Below are 20,627 nucleotides of genomic sequence, written 5' to 3' on the forward strand. Positions count from 1 at the left end.
TGTCTTATTCTATTGTTTTATGTTTGTTCTTGTAACGTTGCTCCTGTCTGAACTTTGCTGTTTTATAGTGCTTTGGTATTTTATAGTAGAGTCTGAGATTTACTATTCTGGATTAAATTTTGAACAAAACGCTGTTGGCATGGCCTCAAAATAGTAATCATAGTAAATGAAAAGCTTAAACAAGTACTTATGTACTAGTACATTTTGAAAACTAGAATAGAAATCTGATATTTTACGGAAAATATACTTTAAATGACTCCATGGATTAACTTCACATTCAATCTGACTCACAGTAATACAATTGCTTTTCTTTAATACCTGATCCAGGATCTACAGGAGGGAAATTATTGTATTAATTTTAGTTTCATTTCTTCTTCATGTAAAATGCATTACCATGTATCCAGCTACAGAATACTGGCAGAATTTTAAGATATGTGCTGATCTATGCAAAGCTAGAGCACATTTGTCAGACAGCAAATTTTAAATCTAATAAAAACTTAAGATTAATAGCAAGTAGTCCTCTATTCTTCCAAATGTTATACTGTGGACCATGTTTTTAGCTGTTAGCTGCTCTGGCACTCTCACTTTAGTTCATATTATTGAGGTTTGGGCAAGTTTCTTCATAAAATTACTTAAATATTTTTGCTGCTTTACTTACTGAGTTGAATGTCACTGTCTACACTCTGGCTTGTTCACATTTCATTCATATTTCTTGGCTGTCTATAACAGAAAAGGGCTTTAACCTGTCTTTTCTGCATTCTCTCAGTTAATTTATCAGGTATTTCAGCACAGGTTTCCTAAAAAGGATGCAGATTTTCCCTTTTGCCTTAAATGTTTAAGAGCTAGGCTTAGGTCTCTTTATTACATGATTCTGCCCCCCACCCCTAAGGAGGGTGCAGTTATGACTGCAGGTGTTATTACAGTTGTTAACAAAATGGAGCATATATCTAGATATTCACCTTCCTGTTGGGTGTTTTGAGATCTTTTTGCTTCTCCATAATTTTGTGAGGTATACCATGGAAGTGGATGTGATACTTTTTTTTTTTAAATCTATCTTTTGGTGATTTTCACTGCAGAAAGTGAAAACCTGTAGCCAATGTTAACATAGAAAACTCTCATACTTCTTTCCTTGAATCCTTGGGTCAACTTACAAATCACTTAAAGTCACAATCTTAATGTTTCTTAAAATAAAATTTACAGTCCAAACTAAATATAAAATATAGCATTATGAAGACCCCAAAGCCACAGAAAATTTGGACTTACAATGCACACTTCTGTGTGCAGTCAAATAAGGTGTTACTGAACATTGCACAGCAGATAGACAACCATTTTACTGACCATTGTACTCAAACCTATGCTGTCTTCAGCAATTACTGTTCTTTGCTGACCTAAGAAAACAGTTGCCTCCCCAAATAATATCCATTTTATTTCCAGGTTCTTTCTGCAGTGAATTTACACTTTGACCTGATTATTCTCAACCTGTACAATTAGCAGCAAAATATTACATACACTTTTCATCGCAATGATCACAGCCAAATAGGCTGTAAGCACGAGTCTTGTTAAAATTTAGCTGCTCTTTTCATGGCTTTCTTGATTAGTTCATGTGTGTAGAACCACATTCAGCAAAAATGAATCACTCTTTAGTATTGTTTTGTTGTTCTTTTGACCATTGTCCATTCGAGAATGTCCTGTGTTATATAGAATCACATCACTGAAAGGTCACAATGAGATTTTTCCCCAGAGATATGCTTTCTCCAGCCTTAACAAGCATTATGTAGGTATCTGCAGGAGAAAATAACATAGTGATAGCACACTACAGATCCAGGCAGTTTGTCATTTCCATCAGTTTACAAAACGTAACTCCTCCATACTTTGCTTTTACTACTTCTACTCCTGTACTTCTGGTTGTCGCTCAGGTGAGCACTATCTCATGATCAAGGCCAGGGGCTGGTTATGATATAACAGGTGACTTGCTTTTTTTGGGGCCGAACAGTGGTTTACTTCTTTGAGTAGTGTAATTTTGGATTAAAGTGAATAATATAAAAAAAATGAGCATTCCATTACAAATGTAGGAGGATCTGAAATACAGTGGAAAACCCTACAATGTATTGTTTAGGAATGTCAGACAAATAACTGTATGTTGTTACACTTTCTAAATCTCTCTAGCAAGCCGTTTTACTGTCCTTTTTGATTTCAAGTCATGTTTGCTTTTTCATATAGATATAGGCTTTTTCTAAATCCTTAGTAATTATGTAGGTAAACTTATAGTCTTAAGAACTTAACAGGTTTTCAATTTCAAAATTTAGTAATAACCAGGTTCTTGGAATGAATTTTATGGCTTTGCATAGAGACTGAAGGATTAATTCTGTAGGACTATGCAAAATGAAGCACTTAGTGTTTCTCATGACTGTAAGGGAGCTGAAGACTTCAAGATTACGTTTCCCTTCCTTGGAGAGATATATGTAGGAATGTTGTACTGCAGTATATCTGAAATAATCAGATTTTAATTTCAGAATCCTAGAAGTGCACAGAAATTAAGAAAAAATTTATGTTATTTAAAATCTTCTTTTGAAATTTCTTAGATGCAGAAGAGAAAAATCTAGGCAGTTCTATTACAAGGATATTGGCCTCTGCCATTGTGATGTTCTGTGCATGAGTGCTAGGCTGCAGTTTGCTACTGTCTGCATGTCTCACAGTGTATTTGTCTGTTTTAATTAAATATGGTCAGGTAAGAGCAGAACGAATAGGGGAGGCTGTTACTAATAACATGAATTAAGGCAAAGGATCACCAGCCTCTAAAGCCTTAGCACCAGCTTTAATCCATTTTACCTTCCTGGATCTACAGATTGTGAGCCCTGTATATGGAGGTGTCAGGCATTTCCCAGGCTGAGAAAAAATGGCTGCTCTGTACAAAGCATTTACAACAAGCTATTTTTTATTTGGTTTGCTCCAATTCTTGTCACAACTATTTTGCTAGACTCCTTCATAGACTTTATGTATATAGTCCATATGCTGGATAATGGGTTGAAAGTGATATTGCTCAAAAATAACTTTTGGGGAAATATTCTTCTTGATGAGTTGCAGGGACTTGTTTCTGTTTAGTTCTACTCATTCTGAAGTGTTCAAGAAGAAGCTATTCAAGGATAGATAGTAAATTTCACTTTCACACCTGACCTTAATTCAAATTTATTTTCTCAAGTAGGCAAAACATAGATGAAGCTCACATGTGTAAGTATTACATGCTCACATGGTTGTATTACATTTCATCCCCCTCAAAGAATATAAAGTAAAATTTGTCTGCTTGATTCTTTTTTCTTTTATACTTTTCTGTTTATACAGTTCTCAAGTGTGTTTAAGCTTTTCTAATGTTCTACTTCTCATTACAAGATCTGCTTTGAAGTACTTTGATTTGGCAATTCTTCAACAGAACACTTATTTTTAACAATTCCAAATCACAGAAGTCAGTTCTATGCATTACACTGAGTGCTGGATTCTACCATCTCCTACAATTTTACTTTTCTTCATTTTAATTACAGTATTGCAGTTCTAAATAAAACCCTTATTCATATTTTTTTACATTGTTATATGCACTACATGTACCTTATCCCTTCTTCAGAACTACTGAGATGGCAATGATTTTACAGTGAGATTGTACTGTAATTACTATAGCTGTTGTGCTAAAGCATTTTATATCTTGCTTTGTCTTTTGAATAAAAAAAAAACTTTTATTGGAAATGGAAGTGTTGAAACTGTTAATTATTCAGTAAAAAGACATTTGTGCTGGTACTTTTTCTATAACATTTTAGGCAGATTAGAGTGACTCTTATGTGATTTTAAACTTTATTCAATAATTGTTGAAGTTTAAAATGAATTTTGAAGAGTTAAAAAATACAAATATTTTATTTCCCAGTAAGTAGAGGTCTATGCTTTGTTCCTCCTGATAATTCTTAAAAACAGATTTCAAAAGAAATTGACTCTGTTGTCCTGTCTGGAAGACATGATTATTTTATGTATTGAAAGTATAACCTTTATATTCTGGCACTTCAAGTTTCTAAGTCCCTTTATGAATAGTAATATAGGACTCCTAAGTGAAATGACAATCTTCTGCCTTTAACAATCAGAGAAATTACCCAAAAATGCTTTCAAAAGCCTTTACGATCACAGGTCTGTATTTTCTTAGTACTAATCTAGAAAATATTTTCAGTACAAGATTACCAGTTCTGGTCAATGTGGTTTTAAATGAAAGAACATCAGTTGACTTTTTATGTGATAGCTTGTGTTCATAATGTTTATGAAAGGACTTTCTACCTCTTTTCATGCTGTTTTTAAGGATGAGCATCAACAGTCTTCAACCTAGATTTTCTGATCCTTGGCAATGAAAGAAAATTTCAGCATGTTGGTTCAGCATGAGTGCAACATCCCTTCTGTGCTAATGGCTTCAGGGTGAATGAGAAGACAACATAAAAGTAATGAGTGATCAAACCGTTATCATTTTGTGGCACTTGATATGATGGTAACAGTGCTTGAGGAGATACTATTTCATAGAATGACAGAATCATAGAATCATTTGAGTTGGAAGGGATGTTTAAAGGTCATCTAACCCCAGCACGGTGAACAGGGTTGTCTACATCTCAGTCAGGTTCTCACAGCCCTGTCCAGCCTGATCTTGAATGTGTCCAAGGACTGGCATTCACCACCTCTCTGGGCACCCTGTGCTGTGCCTCACTGCTCTTATTACTAGGACTTCTTCCTTATGTCCCATCTAATATATAGTATATATCTAATCTATTTCATCTATGAGTTTTGAGAGTAACTAAAACAAGATAGAGGTTCTAGCAGTACTTTGTAGCAGAAATACATAAGAAATAGATCATGATCTTTCTTTCAAGTATGTAAGATGCAGTGGCTTTGAAGAGCTGCTGTGAGGCAGGGATAATGGAGTTCCTTTGAGGCAGACAGTGAGATCTACCAGGTCTGCACTGCTGTGTTAATTTCCAGTGGTTTAGAGGTTTTGGATACAAGTTCTATGCTGGAATGTAGAGCCGACACACAAATGTCATGGGAGGGACATCTCCCATGTGTGAGATGTGAGAGCCTATGTGAGATAATCTATTTGGAAATATCTTTCTCCTGCCATGGAATTATTAATAAAAAGAATGCTGGGGAGTGCTTAGGAAGATTTAGAAGGTTTAACTTCTGTCTTTTAGCAGCTTCTTTAGTCACTGTGCTCAAAGCTGCTGTTTGCAGCAAAAATAAAGCTTCTAAAATGTCTACAGGGAATAAGGGATATGTGCTTCTTCTGTGGGATTATCACATTAAATTCAGCAAGTAAGACTTGCTGAAAGCCTTCATTTTCTAGCATGATTTTTGGCAGGTGATGAGTTTACATTTGATTTCCCAGCTAGTTCTTGATAATGGATCTATCTAGATTATGATGAAGACTTTCAGACATGCAGACTGTTCATGTGTTTGGCAATTTCAAGATTAAGCAGCTTTAGCTAGCACTCTATATAAAGTGTATATGATTCAGGGGAACATTATAGATCAAATGTCAATCTTCAGTCAAATACAAAGATTTATCAAAAGCCATCCAAATGATAATTTGTGATTTACAGATCCTATAGAATATGCATATTTGTCTTTGTTTTTATGGATTGAATGTGAAATGGAAATTATGGGCTCAGCCTCCATTTCCATTAATATACTCACAGAGTTTAGGTTAGGATGGGACTTGTTGGGTACTAGCTGAATGCAACAGAAGACATAAAACATTTCAACATGTGTGCATATTAAATTTTTCTAAGATATTTCATTAAGCTGTAAACAATTCCCTCACTTCCACTAATGAATCATCATTAATGTTTGAAAGATGCTCAAAGCTTCTCTGAAATAAATTATATTCTTCATCTATGGAATATATAAATATAGGCAGGCAGATTCACATAGACTCTAATGGTGAAAGTTACTTTTGGGGATTGATGTGCAGTGCCAGGGAGAGAGAGAGACAGACACACACACACACATCCGGGAAGAATAGCAGAACAGGATCCCAGATAAGCCTCCTCTGGCACTGCTCTCCAGGGCATCTGGTGGTGATGATGAAGATTATGGTGAAAGGTTACAGAGCTGTGAACATGAGACATTTAGTATTACTGAAACATTCCAGTCACTCCCAGCATTTGATCAGGTTTGTTGAGAGTTAGGCAAAAATTTGAAAATGTTTTATAGAGCTTGTATCAGTTTATGATTTCAGGTGGAAATCATGTAAGACGCTTTGGCTGTGAGAAATTTCAGCTAGAGGCTAAAAAAACCTTGTGAATTTTGACTGAATTTTGATCCTAAAAAAACACTTGACCTTGATACTAAATGAGACCCAAATGGCAATATTTACACAGCATTACAGTGAATACTATGAAAATGTGTAGGGTGAGTAAGTTAAAATGAAGCCTGATTGAAAATGTCTGCCTGAAGGAAACTACTTCATCTTGCATGCATATGAACAGTATTTAAACAGCCAAGACAATTCTATTACCATAAAAATGTAGGGTTTTTTTTTTTTCCGTTAAGAAAGTGTGTGCTATTTAGCTGCAGAATTTCTATTTTAATTCTTCAATATGGGAATGGAGTTTTACTATATAAAAATGTTGGTTGAATTACTAGCAGATTCAATATTTATTTTCCAACGACTGAATCATAAATACAGATCAGTGCGTACCACTTATAGTGCTTAAAATAATCACAAAATGAATTGTGATTTGTGAAATCCTTAGCAACCACAAAGCTTCCTGTGCATGTGCTCAGACACAGGAGTGACTGAGAATTGTTTCATGAAACACATTTGCAGCACCAGAAGCGTGATATATCCTTCTTGCAGTTCTCTGTATCAGAATGTAGAGACACAGCACCTTTAATTAGAAGAAATATTAGATAACTGCATTGTTTTGTTTTCAGGGGAATGAAATGTACATCAAGATCCAGATAAGGAGCTATCCATTCTAATCCTTGCTCACTACTGACACATTGCCTTGGCTAGTAAAGTGTCCTTGTGTCAGCATATTTTCCTTTGTGTAAAATGTCTTTAAGTAATGGCTAGTTCTTTTGAAGCTGCATTAGTTGTCTATGTTATAACTGCAGGTGGGAGTGAGGGAACAAGGTCTGCTAACCAAAGGGATCATTCCTAAATCTTTATTAGCATATTTTGGATATTTTCCTATTTCTTTTCATCCATTCATATGATCTACTCTTTGAGAACCACGTATTAAAAATATTACAACTGTATCTGCAATTCTGTTGTTTCATGGATGGTATTTATCTTTCAACCTGCAGAAAACATGCAGAAAGGGAATTATAACCTTGCAATCCTACTAAAAGATTTCTAATAGCCCTTATGTTCTTGACTTGAAGAAATGAGAGTGTGGACTTTGATTTATATTGATTATTACAACTTCTTTCTTATTTCTGATCTACATGATTATATAAAGTGTTTGTCAGAGTAAGTGGATTATTTAGCTATAGATGTCCTGCAACATTCTGTGCTCTCCAGGGTTTGTTTCTTGGTTTGGTTTTGTTCACTGTCTTTATCAATGACCTGAATGGGAATAGACTCCATCATCAGTAAATTTGCTGATGATACAGGGCTGTGAAGATTGGCAGACATGCTGGAAGGCTGTGCTAGCATTCAATGAGATCTGGACAGACTGGGGAGTTGGGCAAGGAAGAACCTAGTTAGATATAACAAGAGCAAGTGCAGAGTCTTGCACCTGGGAAGGAATTACCACATGCATCAGTACAGGTTAGGGGGTGACCTGCTGGAGATGAGTGCTGTGGAGAAGGACCTGGAGGTCCTGGTGGACAAAAGGTTGGCCATGAGCCAGCAGTGTTCACTTGTGGCCGTGGAGGCCAGTGGTATCCTGGGATGCATTAAAAAGAGCATGATCACAGGTTGAGGGAGGCGAACTTCCTCATCTACTGTGCCCTGGCGAGGTCATGTTTAGACTATGGAGTGGTGGAGCACTGGAACAGACTGCCTGGAGGGACTGTGGAGTCACCTTCTATGGAGATATTCAAGACCCATTTGGAAGCCTACCTGTGTGCAGGGTATGTGTTTTAGCAGAGGACTGGACTCAATGGTCTCTGGAGATCACTTTCAACTCCTGCAATTCTGTGATCTCTTGAGGTCCTTTTCAATCCCTATGATCCTGTGATTATGTGAACTAACTGGATTGTCAGAAAATGGTTAGTGTCCCCCTCCTTATTTTAATTTCATGTTACATACCAGCCCATTTTTAGTTTGTAATGTTCATTTAGTTTGTAATGTTCATTCATATAACAATAATTGCAATTATCAAGTTAATCTTCTTAGTCAGTATTAAATTGTCCAAACAAAATATGAAATTGCAGTTTACAGGAAAGTAATTTTTTGTTCTGTCCTTCATCTTTTTTTGCATGTTGTCAGGACTTACTCATATTGTCAAGGAATTAATACGTTTGGCACACAGCAAAGATTTTCTCAACCAGTTCATGGAACATAACAGTTTATTAGCTGTAATTGTACTTGACTTAAACAATATAGATAATTTTTAAAATTACATATTATTTCATAATTTACTTTGTGATTATTGAATATTAATACAAATAACTTTTTCTGAAATTAGCATAAGCATTTTTAGAATGTTATAATTAATATTTTGTTTTCAAATAATTATCAATGTGCTCATTGTCCATCCCTCAACAGTGACTTCCATTAATTTCAAAAGATAACAGAAACTAGGTTTATTTATGGTTTATTTTATAGTTTACTTCACTTCCCCTTTATCTGTTGCAGAAGCCAACTATTTCGTACAAAGTTTCCAAAACAGTTTTAAGTTAAGTCCAGATGTGTAGGTTAGAAGGCTGGTTCTTTGCAATGCTTGGCAGTGGGGAGGATCAGCTGGCAGATGAAGGCAGTTGCTGGAAAAGCAGATGAGTATTCTTGCTGGAGAGAGGTGTCAGAGGCAGAAGGGGTGAGGGCTGGGCTTGCTCAGCTTGCCTTGCCTCTGCTCCCTGTCAAAGGCAGGTGGGAGCAGAGTGTGCTTGTGTTGTCCAGCAACATTTTTTATTCCTTCATGGCTGTTAGTGGTGTTTACCCAATTGGACAGAAGATGGTTCTCCACCCACTGCCTTTATTACTTGCAGATGTTTCTTTCACCCTTACAAACTGGGACTGGTAATTTTAAACTGTGCTTGTTATTTGTCCTGAGAGAAATAAGATGTTTCTTTCTCCATAAGTCTATTTATTTCTAGTTGTGTTGTGTTAGCTCTGTATGCAGTTTACTTTTTACCTCAAAACAGTTAATCATACGCAGGTATTTGCTACTTCAGATTTTTCTCATTGTTTCCTTCTCGCATTTCACGGGCAGAATCATACAAATTTTAACTCCAGTTTTAAGTAGCACATCAAGTTTTCTAATTGTATTTCTCATGTATCATTTCCACTCACTACATGTAATTCTGCAAAAACAAACAAAAACCAATCCTGTCCAGCTGCAGTAATCATTTTTTTTAACTTTTTTTTTTTTAGCGTTTTAACACTTGCTGTTTTGTCTTATAAATTGATGTGTTTATTTTTTATCAGAGTGATCTTTTCAGTAAAGAATATTCATTCTCATCAATGAAATATTCTTTTTTTATTCTTTCCTTTAAAGCATAATTTTTTGAGGATATATAAACCGTATATTCCTATAACACAATTAATAATGCTGCTGAGGAAGTTCATTATTCTAGTCTTGGGCTGGACTTCATTATTATCACCAGACAGAATTCCCAAATATCTGATCAGAAACATTACGGAGGGATTTTTTTGCAGTCTCCAGCTTGCAGAAGAAGCCAAGCATTTCTAGGCAGTACACAGCACTGAGTTGTATGAGTTTTGTCTTTTCATGTCTCTGTAATGTCTTCAGAAATCCTTTTAATATTGCCTGAGAAGACTTTTCCAAATTTCCCGATCTATTATATTGTTCTACGTTCCTCCTAGTGTAAGAATCATAGCTGCAGGGCAAGCTGCATCAGTTGAATGTGACCTGTGCAGTAAGGTATTGCAAGGTCATTGTTGCTTACTGGCTCCCTGTGGATCTCCTTTCCTCCTGCAAGCATACAAATAATTCCACATATCTATCATTTGACCAATGTCGTGAGGAAACAGAGCCATATAATACAGAGCAGAATACACTACAGGAAATCATAGGGTTTTAAGCAGTTTTGAACCACGATTGTTGTGTTATACTTTGGTTCTCCCTCCGTGAAGTGATGCGTTTTTAAATCAGTTTACCCTTGAAAAGTGCAGTTCCCAGATGCATTCAATTTGACACCAAGGGAACACTGCAAATGGTAAAATTATTGAAAAATTGTGGCAGTGGTGCTGGTGCTCAGGAGAAACCATGTGCATGGGTGAGTGCATTGCTGAAGAGCAACTCTCAGGAGAGCTACTGTGTGTGCACTGGATACTGCCAGCCTGTTTAGTGAATTAGCTTCTCATTAGGTGCTCTGAGGCAGAGGGGAACAAAGTCCTAGAAATGCCTCCCTGTGCATAAGGTCGTTTCTGTGTAGGAGATGCACTCTCACAGTATTTCAGCCACCTACCTCAACCCTCTGTGAAAAAAATCAACTCTTAATTTTCCTGTTCCATTTATATGTAATACACTGTGTAGGATACCGAGTGGTTATAGTTGCTAAGAGCCCTATTTGTATTATGCTTGGTTCTAATTTCATTTAAGGCTTTGAAGGACTGAGGAAGCTGATCTTTTACAACACTGTAAGCTAGAATTATGCTTGTGTCCGAATAAATATAAGGGAAAAACATGAAGGTGGTTTTATGATGGAATAATACTTTCCAAGTTTATGAGAGATTTGTTCTGAACACTGCCTTGCTTTAAAAAATAAATAAATCATACATTTTAATTAGGTTGAGTCAAATATTTTAAATGTCAATAAAAATAAATGGACATCAGTCTGCCGTCATTTCATTTACTTATTTTTTTTTACTATTCATTTATTCTTTCTATTAATTTTGTATTGCTTATATTTATTTTATATTGTGTTACATTATAGATTTTTTTGAAGTAATATTCTAATGCTGACTTAATTTCAACAGACTTCTGAACTAGATGCTTGTTTCACATTTTCACGTTTCATAACGTAAAAAGATTATTCCATCAAAACTGTTAATGGATGACGACTGTTAAAATAATTTTATTGTTAAAATAATATCTTCACAAAAATCTGAGTACTATGTTACAAAACTGTAAATCATTTCAGCTCAGAGATATGCACAGAAAGAAGAAAATTTCCATACTTCTCTGAACATCCTTTTAGTCACAGCTTTACAGAGTTACTGATAAATTTTTCTTTCTCTGCAGTGCTGCAACTTCTCCATATGGTTAAACTGATCACTGTCAGAAGTGTTCTCATCAAAGAGTTTAGGAGGAATCTGATGTTCAAGTAGTTTGTCTGTGCAAGTTTATTGCCACAGAGGCATGAGTCCATGCGTTATAAAATCTCTTCTGGGCGTTTCCATGTTCATAATGTAAAAGAATGTTCTCAAAACTAAATGTTAAAACACACTTGGGAAAATATTTGGATTTTTCTAATGCCATAGGCACCACCTTTCTTCTGGTATAATGATGAATTCTCTGTAAACACCGAGCAGTAGAGCTCCACATTAGCTCATATTCTGCAGCAAAAATATACTGGAGGCCAAAATAAAAATGAAGTTATTAAAATGAAGGAAAGTCCATGTGTAGTGGATATTAAAAATATAACCTAACTTTTAAGCAAGGAAAAACCACATAAGACAACTTGCAAAGCTGTGTTTAGTGTTTAAATAAAGCTGGAGACTTAGGTATCCTAGCAGGCGTTGCAAATTAATATAAAATACCTACAATCATAATAAGTCCTCTCTGACTTACTGTCTTTTCTTAATGGACCTTACATATTTGGCAGGCTGCAAAGAATGAACAATTATGTGTGTGCTCAAAGTGGAGTAAAAAAAAAAGACAAAACATTCATTGAAGTTCTCTTTCTCCACATGTCTATTGCATTGTTTCCAATATTCCAAGTAAAAGAAGCTGTTGAAGCTGAAACTAATATTTGAGATAAGCAATGCACTGACTTTTTTTTTTTTTTTTTTTTTTCCCTTACAGATTAAGATGCTTGGTGAAGCAACTGGAGAAAGGTGACATCAATGTGGTGGATTTAAAAAAGAACATTGAATATGCCGCATCTGTGCTGGAGGCAGTTTATATTGATGAAACCAGGTAAGTCTGACAAGAAAAGAATCATAGGATGGATTGAGCTGGTAAGGACATTAAAGATTACGTAGTTCCAGCCTCCTTGCAATGGCAGGGCTGACCCCCATCAGCTCAGCTGCCCAGGGCCCCATCCAATTTGGCCTTGAATGGCTTCAGGGATGGGGCACCCACGTATTTTCTGGGCAGCTATGCCAATGTCTCACCACTCTCTTGAGTAAAGAATTTCTTCCTTGTACCTAGTCTAAACCTCCCATCTTCTAGTTTAAGGAAGGAACAGCAGTTGGGAGTTACATTTTAGAAATCTAATCTTTGCATATGGTTGTAAATAATGTGAACTAAAGATCTCTGCAAATCAGAAGAATAATATGTGGCTTCTAGGTTTTTTATTGACAGCATTAAAACATGTAAGATTCCAGAGATCAGGTGTAACCATTATCTGGAGGTTTTGCTTAGTTTTTGTGATCTTCACTTGCCAGATGTTCACAGTATAAAGTCATAAGAAATTTTTGAATGATGGATTTTCTTTCTCACAAAGATCACACACTGATAATCATACTGAGGACTCTGTCACATGCAGAAAAAAGAATAAAATAAATGAGTTGTTTGGGAATGAAATGCTCACAGATATGAGTCAGGGTATTATAATCTGGCTATTAATACATTAGTTAATGAAAAGCTGTGATTTATTTTATAATATTTAATTCTTTGTTTATGTTTATTGTTACTGGCAGCATTAAAGGCAGTCATCTTAAATGCGGGTTGACTTTAATGAAATTTGAAGTTCTAAGTAGAATTTTTCTTAAAAATATTTTGATATGCATTATAATTGATGCTAGCTAACTTACCATTTTATTTCAGCATAGTTTTTTTCTTTTTTTTTCTTTCTTTTTTTTATTTTTTTATTTTTTTAAAAAAGCTGAATGTTCTTGTAAAATAGTCTGCCAAACCTACTTCAGTACTGCTGGAGCACACGTGCTATGTCTAGTCTCAGTCCCATCTGACATTTAGGAAATCTGCCATCATACTAATTATTGCACAGACCTAGCTATTCATCCTCTCTTTCTTCTTGGAAGTCTGCAAATGTGACACTATGCATAAACTGCAGCTCTAAATTTTTCCAGTTTCCTTTCCTCTAATGTGTGTGATTCAAACACCAAACCTTGTTGGTTTGTAATTTGGAGCGTCAACTATCGGGCAATAGAAAGCATAAACATTTGGAAACAGAAGGTTGAAAACAGTAGCAAATGAAGTTGATACCAATGCTCTGTTTTTCACAGATTGTACTACCGACTGGGCTAGCAAACTCATTTCTGTTGGTGTCCTATTCTTACAGTTAATGCCTGTCCAGTTCTGTAAAAGATGATAAAATTGTAGTAAGTGAGAAGACTTCCTGAGCAGCTAAGTGGTAGTTAATTCCATTTACATACTATTGTGAATATAATTATTTCAGTTTTGATGATTGATTTAAGTTAATCAAGCTTGCTTTCTTTTAAAGCAAGGACTGGTTTGTGGATTTATAATAGTTTGTAGTTAAATTCATAGAATTTCTTAGAGAGCTGTATAAAGAAATGATCAACACACTTCTCTTCAAGAATATATTACCTTAATAGCACTGTAACGTTTTATTTTCCAGCAACAGTACTAAATGTTGACACAGCTCAAGTTCTCAGGAAGCTTTGGAAAATGTAGGCCCTTATCTCTGCATCATGCAATACCCCAAAAGTACCAGTGAACAAAACTTCACCATGTATTTTTCATGAACGACCATGGAACTGTCACAGCTGCACAGTCAGTTCAGAGCAAGACATAATTACTCTTTCCATGCACCTCACAGGCACTGGGATTGAATGGGTGCAGTACTCATAGCTCTTTCTGATTAGTAGCACCAGGACTTTGAAAAATTTTAGTTTCTAAAATAAAGCCTTTATGAAAACAAATAGTATCATTATAATGAGGAACCCAGTCTTTCTAGTTCTGTGTGGGAGTATCTAAAAAAGTAACGGAAACTTTGTATGCAGAGTAATCTGGTACACCTGAAAATGCTTAGACTTCAGCAGCAGCAGGTGCATTATTTATAATGTAAGAAACTTTTTAAGTAAGTTTGTTGCCCTCCTAGGGCTTATTGGCAGGATTATTAAACTACCCAAATGAAAAAAATATATACTTTTATAGCGATCTTGAAAATTTTTGTCATTCTCAGGCTATTTTCTTAACCTTTGGAGCATTATGATCTTACAATGGTGATTATTTAGGTGTTTTCAAAAAAAAAATAAAATCATTAAGGTTGGAAAAGACCACAGGATGTCCAGCTGTCATCCCATGCCCACTAAGCCATGTCCTTCAGTGCACATCTATCCTTTTCTTGAACACCTCCAGGGATGGTGACTCCACCACCTATGGGCAGCCCATTTCAATACCTCATTGCTCTCTCTGAGAAATTTTTTTTCCTGATATCCAGCCTGAAATCTTATTAATTGTATCCCATATTTTGCAGAACAATCCAGTTTTTCACTGTAAGTCATAAAGGAAATTAATTAAAACTGAGGCAGATATCTGATGTTGTTTTAACTTACTGAATACTTCTCCAACACAATTGCAAACTGAGCTTATGAACCAACCGAATGTTATCATTTTCCACATAGATACACGTTAAGGATATGGATTATGTATTTCCTTCCATACCTACAGCAATTTTTCTGAAGTATATAGATATAAAGCAATTTTCCTTGCCTGTGCTGTTTATGGGATGAGTAAGAGTTAAAAATGAAATAACTTTAGTGAAACCAATTCTTCAACTTTTATCCTCTTATTTTTAGTGTTTTGTACTATATACTCCATATGGTCCATTTTAATTTATAGTTTTTGAGTTTATTTTCAGTCTCTGGACTAATGCAGTCTCTGTTAGATTCAGATTTAGAATGGTGCACTGTTTGGACCTTGTGTTAAATTTATGGTAATAGTACAGCCTGAGCCTCTACTTCATCATTGTAAAATATTACCTTTACTATTGTTTTAAATTTTGACACTTTACCATTAAAAATAAAAAATACAAAACAGTCCTGAGATTGGACTTACAAGATAGAAAATGCAGTGATGTCTGGATGTCTGAAGTATTGAAGTTTTAGGACAAAAGGTTCAGTACAGAGTACTCAACTCAAAGAGCTGTATTTTGTGTTTCAGTCCCATGCTTGAGCCCTGAGTTTTGTCCTGATTAGTTTACTGAATCATTGCTCACATATCCAAGAAGTCCTCAGCTTCAGCTGGACATCTAAAACTGGATCCCGTATGTGATCTCTTCCTCACCCATTTTCTGGGAGACAGAGCTCAATAGCTGATGGGAAAGAGCTCTCTTAAATATCTAAGTGGTCAGGTTAGGAATGACAGTGAACAGAGAGAGAGATGATTTATTTTAATTGAAAGGCCTCCTTCATTCTATAAGTGTCAACATGCAAATATGTGTAAGTGTACATTTAGCGTACAACCATCAGCTAGAAATCACAGAATCACCAAGGTTGGAAAAGACACACAAGATCATCCAGTCCAATCATCCACACATTGCCTATAGTTCTCACTAGACCATGTCCTTTAACACAATGTCCAAACGTTCCTTGAACACCTCCAGGGTCGGTGACTCCACCACCTCCGTGGGCAGCACATTCCACTGCCTGACCACTCTTTCAGAGAAGAATTAAGTGGGCTATAGAATTCCAACCCTTTAGCTGAGTAAGGAGCACCTTCCTCAGGTCCTCTTTCTTAGCTTCTCTTGCTGTTCTGTTGCTCTCTGCTGTGGCCTCTGATCTGAAGATAATGTAGCATTTTTAAAAGCAGGGTACGCATACAGGCTCTTTCTAAAAATATATGCAGTTGGATTGGTGAATAGGCAGAGAGGTAACAAAACAGATTTTAATTACAGTGTTCTGAGAACAGATTTCCTTGAAACTAGCCAGATAGTAAGAATAGCATCCCTAAATTATGAAAAATTGATTTGGGGTAGTGATTTTCAGTATCCCATATGAAAGATTCTGAGCTGGTGGCAAGTTGGAAAATGGAGAGAAATCAGATATATGTAAGTGCTGCTTTCCTCTGAGCTTAATTATCTGTGGCCGCCTGTTAATTAATGAGCTCCCTAATCAAACACTTTGTTGGACTGCTGCATCTGTCTGTGCTTAGTAACTGTAAGCCAAGCCACATGAGGCACTTCCTTGAAAGAAAACTAGTGCTTTGGTCACTGGAGCGGAGGCTCAGTGTCAGCTGAAAATAATCAGTGAACCTCTCACTGTTCCAGCCCCTCGGTAGATCTCTGTGGAAGAAGTTCAGACTTACTCAATAGGTGTTATAAATAATTCTGACAAGTCTTGCAGAATTTTCTCCGCTTGTACCTGACACTTGGCCTGAGGTAGTGGAAGAAGGATTTTTAGAGTCAAACAGGAAATAAATACAGCCCGATAATCCAGTGAGGACAGCTGTTCCGTTCCATGTAAACACAGCTCTTCACTTGTGCTAAGTGAGAAGAAAATAAGTCAAATAAAATGTAGATGGAAATGACAAGAGTAAGAAAAAAAAGTACTCGAAAGCCAAAAAAACCCTGAAAATTTAAACTTCATATGGAAAACATTTTTAAGTTGTTCTGGAAAAAGTCAGAATTTTTTATTCCTATTATAAGTTTTATTTTCACACTTTGTGTGCTTTAATATTTTAGAAAATATGCTTGATTTCAGGAAGATACTTATCTCTGTTGTTTCAATTCCATACATAGATACGAGTTTGTTTTAGAATATATAATACCCTCTAAAAGGCTTTAACCTTTTGAAAACATGTGACTTAGTTGAGTTAACCTCTTAGTAATATGTGAATAAGTTGTGTTTTATATAGCTAGCAATTGCTTTGAGTGTCTTTGTTTCATTCATCAAGAAAAAATAACAAATACAAGTCATTGCCACATTCTTGAGGCAGAAAGGAAATCTCATTAAGGGTAAGTGTTGTTGTAATAATACATGTCATCTGTTTGCATGAGAGATCTGGAAGTACCGGAGGTCTTTCAGTGATACTATAAAGTAAACACAGCACCCTTTTTGAGGAAACCCCCCTTACTTTAGAAATGTTTCCATTCTGATGTGTACAAGCTTAGCGAAGCAGGAGGTCATTAAGTCCAGTCTTCGTGTCTGCAGTTATGCTACACGCCTGGGACCAGTCTGAATTTCCAGTGCACTGCTCCAGTAATATACCAAGTATTTCTGCTGCTACCAACCTTAAAGCAGGGTCAAATAGATTGTCAAACAGCAAACAGCCGGGAAAAGCTCTAAATAGTGATAGTGCCACTTGAAAGAGTTACAGTTAACAACATCACCAAACATCTACATGTCCCCCGAGAACACATCACAGAAGTATTTGTGATGGGAACACACAGGTTTATATCTGTCATGTGGAATCTAAGGGAGAGAAGAGGAGCCCAGTTTTGGCTAGTTGCTTGTGCTCCCAGATCTCTATGTTACAAGAGCATGAATGGAGCTTAGCAGCAGCCCAGCATTCAGTGCCATTTTCTCCTGCTTCCTGGAGATTCCAAGGTGAGGAACAGTCAGTGTAGCCAATTCAGTGCACAGCTTTGGTTACGTTTGCAAGCAGGAAGAGGCTGTTGCTTGTTCTCAGTACTGCAACAGACTGAGCCCATGGCAGCTGCTCTGTCTGAGATTCGTAATTAATATTTCCCAAAAATAGATGAAGTGACTTGGATACTTATTTGAAACCCTTGTGTCTTTTTTCACTTTGTTATGGCCATTGATATGGATTTAGCAGCTTCTCTTTTTTTTTTTTTTAAACAAGAATGTCACTCAGTGAAGGCTCCATCTTATGCATTTCTTTTTTATTTCATTTTCACAAGTTCTTTTTTGCATTAGCATTAAAAGGCTCTAAGCTACCACTAAATCAGCATGGAGCAGCTGCTGCTTAGCATCTCACAGCAGGAGCTTGCTGCTTGAAATTACAGGGCTGTTGGCCTTCCAGTCCCACTCATAGGTAGTGTACCAAATTCCATTTGACTGTGTGAAGCATAATCTGTCTACTGTTACTAGGATAAAACAAATGGAATAGGATGTCCTGTTTGATAACATTTGCTAGATGAAAAAAAAAAAACCAACAAAAGGACTTTATGACTCCTGTCTGAGATTACTTGGTGGATGGGAGATTGAAAGTGACAATTATTTAAGTGTGAAGTTAAATCAGTCTTAGGTATTCATGATCCAACAAGCTCGCTATGATTGTGTGTTGCTGTCCTTCATATCCAGTCCATCATTAAATAGACATTGCTTTGTCATTAATATATGTGTCATATGAAGAAAATCATTCAGTTCATCTATTAAGTAATTCTATAAGTGATATTCAGAAATCAGTGATAAAAAAAGCTCATTGTGCAGAGAGTAATTCAGTGTATTCCAGCTGTGTAAAATTTAAAATAAACCTTCAAAGGCTTTTGTATTAAACCAAAGGCTTTTCAGGAAGGGAAACTTAAAACAGCGTCAAAATTATGTATATGGACATATGCAGAAAATCTGTTAACTTTGACTAAAATTCTGCAGATCAGTTCAGACATTTAATAAATGGCCTGCCTAAATATGAGGTCAAATTTTTTGGAGAGTGTGCTAAATATTTTCAGCTTAATTTTAGGATTAATTCATTACTCATTTAGAAGGATTTTTATATACCTATGATGGACCATAGTCTCTTTTGCTGTTTGTTAGTCTTCCATGGTACCCAAGTTAATCTTTTACTGAAAGTAGGTGGAAATTGTACCATCATATGAGGATGTAAATATTAATTAAAGATGTTGATTCACCCTCATTTGTGAAGGTAGTGAGACACAAAGATTTGGGAAAAATGTGAATTGTCTATTTGGGCTATAAATTCTTTACCTTCTGTTTCTAGACCTAGAAGAGGAGTTTGGTCAATTTACTGTCTAGGTCATTAGCTTAATTAATTAGCTAAGCAGTAAAGTGCTAACACCTCCTTCTCTGATCCATTCCCTGGCTCACATAATGCTCATCTGTGTTCTCTAAAATCTTTCACTATCTCAGTTAAGCAGAATGACTGATTGGCACTGGTGGTTTTTTTTTTTTTTGTTTTGTTTTGTTTTTTTTCCCCTCCTCAGCTATTATCTAATTTTTCTTTTTTCTTTTTTTCCTTTGCTTTTCCATCTTCTCTTCCATTGTACGTTTGATATATTCCTAAGGGAAAAGAAATGTACTTCTGACTAGTCCATTACTATATTTAAAATTCTGATTAAATGAAAAAAAGAGCCAGAAATGATCACTGCTAAAAATTTGAAGGATTACTTTTGATAGAAAAACACAGTACTATGACAAGGAAATCAGGTTATTAGTTACTATGGCTGCATTATTAATTGATTGCTAAGCTGAAATGCCATGGGCCATATCTTACATGTTCCCACTACTGTCAATGGGAGCTCCACTCATGGAATGAATAGAATTAAATAACATAAGCCTCCCCCTCTTCTTCCCACATGTATCTCTTCCACATATTGCATCTACTTAATAGGCTAATGATATACCAGAAAAATAAGTGTATGTAACACTGAAATTCTGACTTTTATGTTGAAGAAAAAGTACTTTCTGTGTCACAAATGGTGTTCGAGCTTTTTTTTTCATTGTCACGACCCTCCTGTGAACAGAGTGTGCGGTGGCCAGATTTGCAAATCCCACTCATTAGGTTAAACGATACACAAGGTCCAAACACAATCATCAGTTTTAATGAGAATCTCTGTACTACAATTATCTTAAAAGTATTGGCACTCTTACAATTATATCTATCTAAGCTGTGCAGCTAAACTATGTGACTTTATAAGAAATTGAAATAAGCTTTGTGTTACTTACCAACTTTACAAGGGAAAAAGAAAGAAAAGAGAGAGATGGAGAGTGGAGTGTGGAGACAGAGACAGAGAAAGAGATGACCAGTCTGGGTTCCAGCATTTGTCCAGCCAACATGGAGGTTCTCAGTCTGTGAGAGTGCTTGTCTAGAAGCTTCAAAGTATTGAATTATCAGAGCCCACCATAACTTCTCTTGGGCTTCCTCTCGTGTAGAGTTTGCCATCACGAGTTTGTCAGTAATTTCATTGTTTTAACAAACAAGTTTGCAATACAAAGTTTGCAGTCTAAATTTCTGCAGCAGATGGGAGTTTTGTACAGAGCAAGGCTGTCCTATCTCTACAGGACTCCCTCCACTCAGCCACATCTTCAGCCTTCAATTTGTTGTCAGGTTGATGGTCTTATTTACCAAGTGTTTGAGACAATTCAGGCATCCCACAGGTAAAGTGTTTTTTTGTTGCTCTGCTAT

The 20,627-nt window shown here is 36.0% G+C and overlaps 1 protein-coding gene across 9 annotated transcripts in view; it reads left to right on the forward strand.

The window, feature by feature from the left end:
* Positions 1-20,627, forward strand: part of PDE1A (phosphodiesterase 1A) — a 191,838-nt gene that overhangs the window by 130,613 nt on the left and 40,598 nt on the right. For all 9 annotated transcript variants that reach the window (XM_015868294.2, XM_015868291.2, XM_015868296.2 and 6 more), the window contains one exon: positions 12,177-12,290. In XM_015868294.2, the coding sequence (XP_015723780.1) occupies positions 12,177-12,290 (114 nt within the window). The remainder of the gene's footprint in view (positions 1-12,176; positions 12,291-20,627) is intronic.

Source organism: Coturnix japonica, chromosome 7 (assembly GCF_001577835.2).
Source record: "Coturnix japonica isolate 7356 chromosome 7, Coturnix japonica 2.1, whole genome shotgun sequence".
Taxonomy (NCBI): Eukaryota; Metazoa; Chordata; class Aves; order Galliformes; family Phasianidae; genus Coturnix; species Coturnix japonica.